Raw genomic sequence first — 11,031 nt, forward strand, 5'->3', positions numbered from 1 at the left:
TCTTATTTTTGGTGTAACCATTTTTGGTTTCACTATTTTTTTGCTTTCACTTTTCTTCTGCATCTTTGACAATACAGTAGATGATGTTGTCTATTGTTGATTGTTTGCGACTACATCGTACTTCCATAGACATAAGCTTTTAAGAGACTACGACTGAAATTAGACGAATTTTTGTTATATATAAATTGTAATTTGTCACCATTACAATTACTCGATAACCATTTCAAAAGTACTTAAATCTTCAACTAAAATTGAATGTGCAAGAAGAAATGTATATCATCATTACAATTACTCGATAACAATTTCAAAAGTAATTTAAACTTCAACTAAAACTGAATGTTCAAGAGGATGGGCACGACATGCGAGTATTATTCTATATTGTCAAGGAGTATCTTCAACGCCAACTTTGGTCTCATACTATGCACCTTTTCTTGTATATCATCTGTAGACATGTTTCCTTTCAAGAGGCTCTTCATGTAGTAGCAAACACGCAGGCTACAATTGTTCCTGAAAAACCAAAAAAATGTCTCAATTATTACAAGTGACTAGCTGAAATTGTTCTGACATTAAAACCAATTTGTAAAGCATTTTGGTTTCTAACTGTTTACAAGTGATGAAATGATTTCAAGCATATGTTAACTATAAACTTCCAAACATAACTTACCCCATTTGTTCACAACATTTAGGGTTGTGCATAGTGTATGGTGTTGGCTGACTTGTCTGCTCATCACGGGGGAGCTTTGCGTCGTGCTGTGCAAATGCTAATACTATGCGTTGTCTCATGATTTCAACACTTTTTCTGCATTCTTCTTCTGTGGAATCCAAGGAGTTGTAGTGATAAAATTCTCCGGTTTCCATATCAAAAGAAAGCAATGTCCAATGACATCTCCAATTTTTATCAGCAACGGAACGAACAAAAAATGCACGCTGTAATCCATGTTGTCGATGAAACCTTCTATTACAGCACCACACTTCTTTCCTAACGAGTGACATGTCTGAAACAAAATACGAGAAAACAGCTCCTTAATGAGTTACAGACATGCAAGTTTGATGAAACCAAACTTGGTTCCATCAAAATTAACCATATAAACAACATCATTTTTTGTGTTCCACAACTATGTTTTCTGCCAAAAAAATTACATTAGAGAATTTCAGAGTAAACTTACATAGGCAAATGTGCTTAGAAACACAGCTCTCTTGTACTTTGGAGAACCATCTTGTTTCAACTCGTTTTTTTTATGTTGTTTTGCAGCTTCAACATGTAGAACTCAATGATGTCTCCTGCGATGTCACCCTTTCTCATCAAATTATCCATCATCTTCCCCGATATCCGCTAATTGAAGATTTAAATGCTTCCACGTCGTTGACCTGTTAATTTTTTTTTTTTAAAAGCTAGTCAATGATGGATCAAAAAAGGAGAAACAATGCATAACTTGGAACAAAATTTTGTTGAAACCAGTCTTGGTTTCATCAGTTATTTCCCACTTACCTTTCATTGTTCTTTGTGAAAAAAGTGGTCACGACGGGTTTCTCTTTTCTGTTGAGTACCTTCAAGATCTTCAAGTTATCAACTGGTTTCAACTTCACCCCCTGGACTTCCTGCACCTCCTTGTTCTTCTTGCTCTTACGAGCTGTAACCTTTCTTATTTTCACAGTGGTGTAATCCTGCATTCACTTCTCCTTGTCCTTGCTCTTCGCTGTCACTCTGCGACAGTCCTAAATCGAATCCAGGTTGCTCATTTTCTAAATCAAGTAAATCCTTCGCTATTTTTATAGCTTAGTAGTAGTGTACGCTTCCAACATTTGGCTTTGACGAGGAACAACCTTTCTTATTGTATTCGGATTCCATTTTCCTAATAGCATCTTCGTCAATCACAAACTGAGTTTCGTTTTCTTCATATTCAATAATTTTCTTCGACAAAGAAGATTTCTTCATTTCAGATTCCACCCGCTCTGCCACCTTGATATACTCAATGGTATTTGGAGTCAACTAAGTACCCTCTCCTTCTTGTTCATCATTCTTGACTGGCTTCGACGAAGAAGCTTTCTTCATTTCAGATTCCACCTGTTCAGCCACCTTGATATCCTCAATGGTATTTGGAGTCAACTCGGTACCCTATCCTTGTTGTTCATCATCGGTGACTGGCTTCGACGAAGAAGCTTTCTTCATTTCAGATTCCACCTGTTCAGCCACCTTGATATCCTCAATGGTATTTGGAGTCAACTCAGTACCCTCTCTTTCTTGTTCATCATTGGTGACTGGCTTCGATAAAGAAGATATGACCTGTTCTTTTGCTTCCCCTTCTAGTTGTTTTAACAAATTTGTAAGGTCAACATCTGAAAAGACACTATCTAGAGTAATGGGATCTTCACCTTTTGCAGATTCGTGTTGATGTTCCGCATCTTGTTGTGTTTCTCCATGGGTTGAACCCTTTTCTGGTTGCATCAGAAAATCTGCAAGAGTTTGAGCAGCATCTTCTTGTGTTTTGGATGAAAACTTTTCTTGTCCCATCGTTGCATTGTCAAACACTTGAGCAGAATTTTCCCGTGTTTCAAAACTTGAAACCTTTTCTCCAAGCAGCAAAACCCCACCTTGTTCCATCACAGCATTGTCATCATGCAACGAAACTGTTTCTTGTTCTATCACGCGATCCACCACCGATGCATCTATCATGTTAACATCCCTTGTTATCACCTGCAATATTAAGATATCTAAGTCATTGTGTTTCAAAACCTAATTTTGTAAAAATCTAAAACTTAACTGGCCAATTCATCAAACAAATAATGAAACAAACATTAACTTGAAATGATGAAACCAAATCTGGCTACAACAAAAAAAATCTTGCAGAAATGGTACATAATACCACACAGTTTATGGAAGACTACCAATAAACTGAAATTTATGAAAGAAGTTAGAAATTTAAACTTTCTTGTCAATTTAACTCATACAAGTTTCTTGAATTTAAGAGTCAACAATGTTATTCATAGGCAATGAAACCCTTTCTGGTTCCATCAAAAAAGAATTTTCATAGCAAACAACGCACAAAGAAACTTAATAAAACTAGATCTAACATATTACCTCAACATCTTCTTCACGGTTCGAAACCGCTTCAGGTACTATTGGAACATTCGCTTGTTTTCTTTTACGTCTCAAATAAGTGCTTTGTACCGGTTGTTGTGCCCTGTCCTCGGCATCATATTTTGCTAGCTGTGATTCTTCTTCTTCGGAAAGAACATTTGGAGCATTGGTCCTAAACTTTTCAATCAAGGATCGTGCCCATTGGTATTTGGCTTTGTAGGAGTTATTAGCTTCACTGCTAGCACCAACATTTTCTTCAACTGGCGCAGGCACTTCATTTTCAGGCACTTCAGGTTCAACATAGTCTTCAACAACAATATCCACTTCATCTATGGGTTCAACCAAGTGCATTTCCTTTTCGTCATACTGAAGCAAGAATGATCCCTTTCGGTGAACAATATTCTCCTGCAGTACACAAGAAAAATTGGTTTCAGCTAAAAAATTTGATGAATCCAAAACTGGTTTCATCAAAAAAGTAAATCTTCTAAGTAAATATTTACCTCAGACCAAAGTTCTGTTTTTTCGAAAAGATCCTCGAAGTTAGACAATACTTGTTGGCAGATGTTGCTAAGGTTCCATCTAGCAAACCTCGGATACTTGTCTAGCCCATCCTTTCTTTGTGCGATCTTTGTCATCTCTGTCAACCAATACTGAAAAAAATAATCAATATTCAAATTAGTCATCAAAAACATTATAAAAATAGTTAACTTATGAATCAAAAAGAACAAATCTTAACTTACCAGCGGGTAGATGACGCAACCAACTACATTTTCTACGTCTTTTCTGTTTGTCATTAGCGAATCAAGTAGATAGTCATGAAAGACTTCCGGCCAACACACCTTATTCATATCAAACACCATGTACAAGTAATTTTCTGCCAGAGTTTGCCCACATTTGTTGGGGAAAAATACCGAAACCAAAAGGAACATGAAGAAAAACTTGACAAAGTCATCCGCTCTGGTTTCATCAGTTGCGGCTTCCAACATATGACGTTTAATATCGCCTTTGTTCGTCTTCTTATTTCCACTAAAATACTCAGGTACGAAGATGTTAACCTTTTTAACCATCTCTTCATCTATGTCGTCTGCTTCTACATGATTCACCATTTGTAGACCAAAAGTCACATCAAAATGTCCGGGAATAGTCCACAGAGTCATGTTCCTTGATCTAGTTATCCTGAAACAATATGGGCGCTTACCATTTTCAATTGAACTTAAAAACATCATTACTGCTTTTGTCTTTTTGATGAGCTCTTCTTCGTTCATTACGCCATCATAGAACGGCTCAAAGAAATACCATAATGGACATGATTTAAGAGCTTTCAAATGCAGTTGCTTGTTTTTTGTCAACACCTTAATTTCGCTGCTAGCTTGCACAAATGATGCAACGAACACCTGTACGGGTCTGTATCTCTTTTTTTACCTACTGTGAAACCAAAAGTAAACCATAGGAGAATAACAAATAAAAATGATGAAACCATAAGCATAACTGAAAAATGGTGAAACCATGAGATTACACTTGTAAATGATGAAACCATAAGCACGAACAAAGTGATGAAACCATAAGCATAATTTGAAAAGTGATGAAACCATAAGCACGAACAAAGTGATGAAACCATAAACATAATTGAAAAGTGATGAAACCATAAGCATAAGTTTACACTTGAAAAACGATGAAACCATAAGCACGGACAAAGTGATGAAACCATAAGCTTAATTTAAAAGTGATGAAACCATAAGCATAAGTTTACACTTGAAAAATGATAAAACCATAAGCACGAACAAAGTGATGAAACCCCAAATTTTGGTTTCATCAAGAAACAGAAAATGAAATGTAGTTTCATCACAAATCTGTTTACTCCAACAACAATAGAAATCTGTTTCTCACCATTAACTGAAGATGATGTAACTTAAATTTGGTTTCATCAAAAAGAAATAAGAAATAAACAAGGCCAACAAAATACACAAGAAATAAACACACCCAAAATTGAATTCCAACAGAAGAAAAATAAACACACCCAAAGGATCCAAAATTGAAATTAGTTTTCAATTGAAACCTAAACGAAACCTAAAACTAACAGATGAAACCTAAAATCAAACTGGAAACCCAAAAAATCAAATAAAACCTAAAACCCAAAAAATCTGGTTACATAAGCATTGAAGAATAATGGTAAAATTTCTTACCTTTTGGAGGTGGTTTCGCAGTTTTCATAAGCTTATCATCTTTCTTTTTCTCTTGTTGATTTTTTTTCTTCGCCATTTTTGTTGTTTTTAGACAATTTTGGTTAGAAAAATGAATGGAGTTAGGTCAGATTTTGCTTCAATGGTTGAAATACGTGACCATCGAAGAAGAGAAGAAGGTGAAATCGAGAATCTCGCTACGGGATAAAGGAGTTAGAGCAGATCTGAGAATTCTCTAGGTTGCTTTTGAAGGAGTTGCGGAAGAGAGCGGAGATTTTTGAGATTTTTGTCCGTTATGAAAATTTATAAAGCAATAAATTAGTGGAGGTGGTTTTGTCGGTTTCTTTTGAGTTGAATTGTAGTTTAGACGGTTTATGATATTTGGGATTTTTGTGTCATTTTTATTTGGACGGGATTTTTGTGGACGGGTTATAACCTAAAGGGGTTATAACCCGCGAGCTGATTGGACAATGTAACAATTAACTATATGTGTTCGGCTGTAAGCAGAGACAAGCCAACCGTGGTTGAGTGAATATAGGAAAGTAAATAGAGTGATGAGAAGTTTTAGGAATTGTAGAAAATCAATCATTGCTGTTTTCTCATCTTATGTTCCTGAACTCTGATTCCGGTCAAAGCAAAACCAAGTAAGGACAACCATACTAATAGCCCAGCGAAATAGATGCCTTAATCAAATCAGTAGTAATATAACTTATCTTCCGATGAATAAAAAGAACCAATTTTATGTTTCAGAAAAAAAAAAAAAAAAAACCAATTTCTAACAGAGAGATCGCCTCACAATAATACTTGCTAGAAAACCGTAGCAGAGAATAATTACCCAATTTTCTGAATGTTGAAATAACTCTGTTTCTCTCTCTCGCATTACTGCTTTACTCCTGCTTTACTAATAACAGTAGCTGTTGCTTTTGATTCTTCTAGCGGTAGTGGTAGTGGTGGCGGTGGACTAGGTTGCCCAGAGCCTACACAATCTCTGCATTTCCTGTCCACCCATCCTTCTATGTCATGCTCTCCTAAATGTTGTCCACCACATATTCGGGCAATGATACCTGCTATGACACCAACGATTGTTATGACTGCTAAAACAATCAGCAATGTCTATATAGACCGCTGTGTTGATGAAGGGCTACTTGTAACTTGAGTCAAGACTGCAACAGGAGGCGCCCCCACTAGCGGTGGTAATAACCTTTCATCTTCTAGCCTAACCACCATGTAGCACAGAAAAATAAGCATGGACTTGATGAAAGAAAACCCCTGGAAATCTACTTCATTCTTCTTCGCAAACTAAGAAGAAGGCATAAAGCTTAATCAAAAGTCATCATTGTGATGACAAGAAAGTCATCATTGTGATGGAAACCCCTGGACATAAAAAAAGTCATCATTGTGATGGAAACTTTATTATGAAAAGGCATAAAGCTTAATCATGAGTACATGTACACCAATACTCCATCGGATGCCCCCCTTCCTCCTATTCCCTTAAGATAGGGGGTATTACAGTCTATAGGCTCCGGGGAAGCGTTTATTTATGGATTTATGGAATGGTACATTTTTTCGTTTTTAATTTGATACAAACAGGATCAAGGAGACCCTGAAGCTTCAACAAATCTACTTGAAACCCTTCCGAAGCTAACCATACAACTCTAATGCCTATATGAATCTTCTGACATCATCAATACGTGGGTAAACAAAGTTTCATTTATACAATGGACCAAAGGAGTATCCCCTAAAAGCTTGGTTTTTATCAAAACTAGTTTCTCACCCGTGCTACGCACGGGTTTATTTTTTCTTCTCTAAAGTATTTTCGTTAGTTGGCAGAAAAGATTAAAAAATAATTTAATCTCATTAAAACCAAAACACACAATTAAAAAAAAAAAAAAACTCATAACGTTAGAAAAAACTAATAAATCATTCATAATCTAATAAAAATCAAAGGCTAAAAGTGCAACATCTTCAAAATGTTGACTAATATATTCCTTACTAATGTTTATATTCGTTACTAATATATGATTAGGATAATAGTAATTATACCATGATTATAAATTGACAGAAAATTATGTAACTCCGGTCTTTTTCCAATTTTTGGTACGCTTTGAATTTCAAGAGCACATCTGCCGGCATGCTTTGTCACTAAATAAAAGAAAACATCTCAGTAATTTCAAGAGCACATGTATCCATTAGTTAGTCAAGAAAACAAACTAACATCTCAGTGATAAATTCTCACCCATCAATGCATAGTCGCAAAAGAAATAAAAGAAAACAAAAATAAATAGAAGTTTTGAAGTTTTTCAAATAAAAAGGAAGTAAAAAGGAAGCAATTGTATACTAATTAAAAGCCAATGGATTAACTGGAGTAAAGTCTTCAGCAGAAATTCAATCGGAATACCCATCCCATTCAAGTATGTCACCTGCAGATAAGCTTTTGGAACAAAAAGAGAAAACATTTCAAACTACATATGAGGTATGTACTTCTGTTCAATGTTTTGAAACCGGACCGGTCATCAAACCAGTAAATTTACCGGATCAGGGTCAATTGATTTAACCAGTGGTTTAGTGGGTCAACATATATATATAAATTTAGCTAAGTGTAGTATGTATGGCAATACACATACTATGTATACCTAGACTATTGGATCTACACGTTTAAAGAGGGAAGCCTTAATTGTGGCAAGTATTCAAGGGCAAGGGTAACTTTGGACGTCTCATATCCAAATGCCATAATAACCTCCCAAACCTAGTATATCCTGTAGATTGCATTCTTAGTCGCATGTTCTCTACCTCTCTTTTCTTCCGCCTCTTTCTCCGTCTTTTCTTCCTTCAACGCAATCCATGATCTTCATCTTTATGTTAAAAATAATAGGCGTAACATCATCAAATCCATGCATCTTCTCTACAAAATGATGCGATTTTACATTTCATAGTAACATCAACTACACCGTATGTTCTAACCGATGAATCAAAGCATGTTGAATGAAGATCTACTATTTTGATTTATTTTTGGTCAATTTTGTAGCATCTTTCAACTGCCATCATTGTATACAAGTGTAGTTTATAGTTTTGGTTCATGTTAATTTTGTTACAGCAGTTAGGTTTGATTTATAAATTGAATGGTTCTTTCATTTGCTCTTATGAAAGTTCGAATTAATGATAATTTAAGTATGGTTCATGAATGGATACATTGGAGATCAATTTTTGATGTTTAGTAGAAATCATTTTTCGTTTTCTTTTTTGTTAATACTATTTAAAATATCCGGATCAAACCGGTTTCAAATCGGACTGGGTTAATGGGTTGTTGGTCTAACGGTCCGGTTCACCTTATTTACTGGTTTTTTAACATATTAGTGAGTCAGTATTGAACTGGACTGTTTTTATGACTGGTTCACTAATTTATCGGTCCAACCTGCTGGTCCGGTTCTTAAAACGCTTCTGTTATTATCATGAGAATTTTTGGAACATTTCTAATATAAGTGTTTGCCTTCACTTTTATGTATGCATCAACCATTGGATATTAGAAGTGGGCCGAAATCCCATTTGTTTGAATGATTTGGTTGAAAGCTTTCTTAAGCAAAGAGAATTTTTTCAGTCGGTCTCCATCTGTAATGATCACTTTTAATGGATTGGTTGCCCGTGAAGTAGCATGCAACAGTAGGAGAACAACCAAAACATATAAAAACTCTACTGAAATAGAAACCTTGCTAAGTCATCAAAGGTTCGAATTATTTATTTTATCTCTAAATGATAAGATGAAGATTCAGTTTATGCAACATTTTTTGAATTAATCAGTGTTTATCAGGGAGATGAAGATCAATGAGAAATTTATTTTAGTCACCAAAGGGTTATGCTCCTCAATGTTCGAGACACGGATCCTTCTTCAATTATTGTAATTGTTCTTCCTTTTTTTTACCATCAATATACCTTGAATAGAATGAACATTTTGTCATTGACTAAGACGCAAATCTTAAACCCCATTGATATTATTTCAGTTATAACATGTAACCAGTCATTAATTTCTACTGTCGAGAATAAAATCGATTTTTACAGATCGATCAGTTCCTACATAAGAAGGTTGTGTCGATCCTTAAACAAAGAAAAAAAATCATGATCTAGAATAACCAAAGCACAGTTAATCAGATTAACATGGTTAGTAGTGAGATTGATCAAACCTTTATTTTCTGATTTAGCAACAGGTGAAGCAACGACGATTTAAAATCTAGATAAAAAACAATATCCGTTTTGTGCATCATTTACACAAAAAACAACGACGATCTAAAACAAAAAACAATTATAGTGTTTGATTTGATATTGCAACAATATTTGCAAGAATGAGTTTATACCTTGATATTGTTTGACGTATGTCGCGGTTATAACAGGCGCTACAGTTCACGATCCGAGGATGCCTGAAAAACAAATACTGAAACAACAAAAGTAGATCATCAGCCGGAAAACCCCTAAATCGCAAGAAGAAAAGAACAAAGAAACCAACAAAATCGTAGAAGAGAGATGCAACAAAACAGGGGGTTCTGCCGTTTTGGGTTTTGCACGAATGCTTTATATAGAGACACCAAACCCACCAATTTCATAAAAACAACATGGTTTTGGAAATAATATTAATCAATATCTAACTATTTCCATAATATTTATATTTCTGGATAGAAAAATCTAATTATTGCAATTTTTTTGAAGCAATTATTACAACACACTTTTGACTAAAAAAAATATCTGAGTATTTTTTCATTTTTTCTATAAAAGAAGAGGCAAGAAAAAACCCTCAAACTGCATACATGTTTTGGGTCTGGTGATGCTGAGCAGTCTGCCAGAAATCCCTTGGTTTGCATTCAAACCATATAAGTCAGTTGCAACTGTTACATTGTTACCATGATGGTGTCTTAAACTAGAAGAAAAAACATTGTCAGAGATGTTTGGGATGATATTGATTACAGAAACTTGATCCCAGGACCTATCCAAATTACAGTCAATCAAGGTTGTGAGATCGTAAATCGCGGAGCACAATTTGTAAATCGAATCGCATATTAAAGCGTGAATCGAAGATTCACGGTAGATTATCAAATCGTTTGTGTTCTTGTAAATAATATTGAATTAAGCGGAGCGTTTAACAAAGTTCATATCTTTTAACAAAGTTTTGGTCGATGATCTTATATATAGCAATAAATTTCGATAAACATCAAAAACATCTAAGTGAAACATTGGTTATAGGCCCTGTTATGACTCAGGAGGTGAGAAGTTCGAACCTTAACCTTCGCATTTTTGAAAATCCACCTTTAACTTTTCAGTTTAGTCTCAAGAATCATAGTCAAAGTTGTTTGACTACACGATTTTGAAACAAAACGATTCAAATGCACGATTTAAATCGATATGGTGGAAAATGAATCGAATCGTACGATTCAAATCGTGAATCGTACGATTTTCAAAACCATGCAGTCAATGTTATATCTAGCTAGGTTTACTGCTAAGTAATTTTCCCTATCATTTGTTGTGCTCCACGTACCGATTTCAAAGAGTTCCTTTCCATCATAGTCTTGAGAGAAACGAGCTCCTATCTTCTCTGCATACATACTCCTGATCAGCTTTATTATTTGGCAGGAGTTGGATTCCAAGTTCATTCTGCCTCCTAGGTTCACTGCCCAATTGTAAGCATCCAGAGACGCTCTTTGTTTAACTTCATCATTCGAGCTTTGCCCAAGCACTACTCCTCTTTCTCCCCTGTATTTTCCTGTGTGGTCAGAAAGGATTAAACCCATT

The 11,031-nt window shown here is 35.2% G+C and overlaps 1 protein-coding gene across 1 annotated transcript; it reads right to left on the bottom strand.

Annotated features, from left to right (window-relative positions):
• Nucleotides 1-287: 287 nt before the first annotated feature.
• Nucleotides 288-8,155, bottom strand: LOC113287438. The gene is made up of 10 exons (XM_026536200.1): nucleotides 7,303-8,155; nucleotides 5,263-6,633; nucleotides 4,278-4,504; nucleotides 3,820-4,169; nucleotides 3,580-3,729; nucleotides 3,080-3,484; nucleotides 1,490-2,695; nucleotides 1,167-1,368; nucleotides 665-995; nucleotides 288-507 (listed from the first exon to the last, which is right to left on the bottom strand). Exons 3-7 carry the CDS (start codon nucleotides 4,342-4,344, stop codon nucleotides 2,117-2,119), a joined length of 1,551 nt encoding a protein of 516 aa, XP_026391985.1. The 5' UTR covers nucleotides 4,345-4,504; nucleotides 5,263-6,633; nucleotides 7,303-8,155; the 3' UTR covers nucleotides 288-507; nucleotides 665-995; nucleotides 1,167-1,368; nucleotides 1,490-2,116.
• Nucleotides 8,156-11,031: the final 2,876 nt, after the last annotated feature.

Source organism: Papaver somniferum, chromosome 6, assembly GCF_003573695.1.
Source record: "Papaver somniferum cultivar HN1 chromosome 6, ASM357369v1, whole genome shotgun sequence".
In the NCBI taxonomy this organism is placed as follows: Eukaryota; Viridiplantae; Streptophyta; class Magnoliopsida; order Ranunculales; family Papaveraceae; genus Papaver; species Papaver somniferum.

Bases quoted from the DNA above. Each gene is read 5' to 3' on its own strand.
- LOC113287438 (XM_026536200.1), bottom strand. From the start codon at position 4,344: ATGAACGAAGAAGAGCTCATCAAAAAGACAAAAGCAGTAATGATGTTT. The intron at 4,170-4,277 runs GTAAGCGCCCAT...TGAATCATGTAG, and splicing joins TTTAAGTTCAATTGAAAATG to AAGCAGACGACATAGATGAA. The intron at 3,485-3,579 runs GTAAATATTTAC...TGTGTACTGCAG, and splicing joins AAACAGAACTTTGGTCTGAG to GAGAATATTGTTCACCGAAA.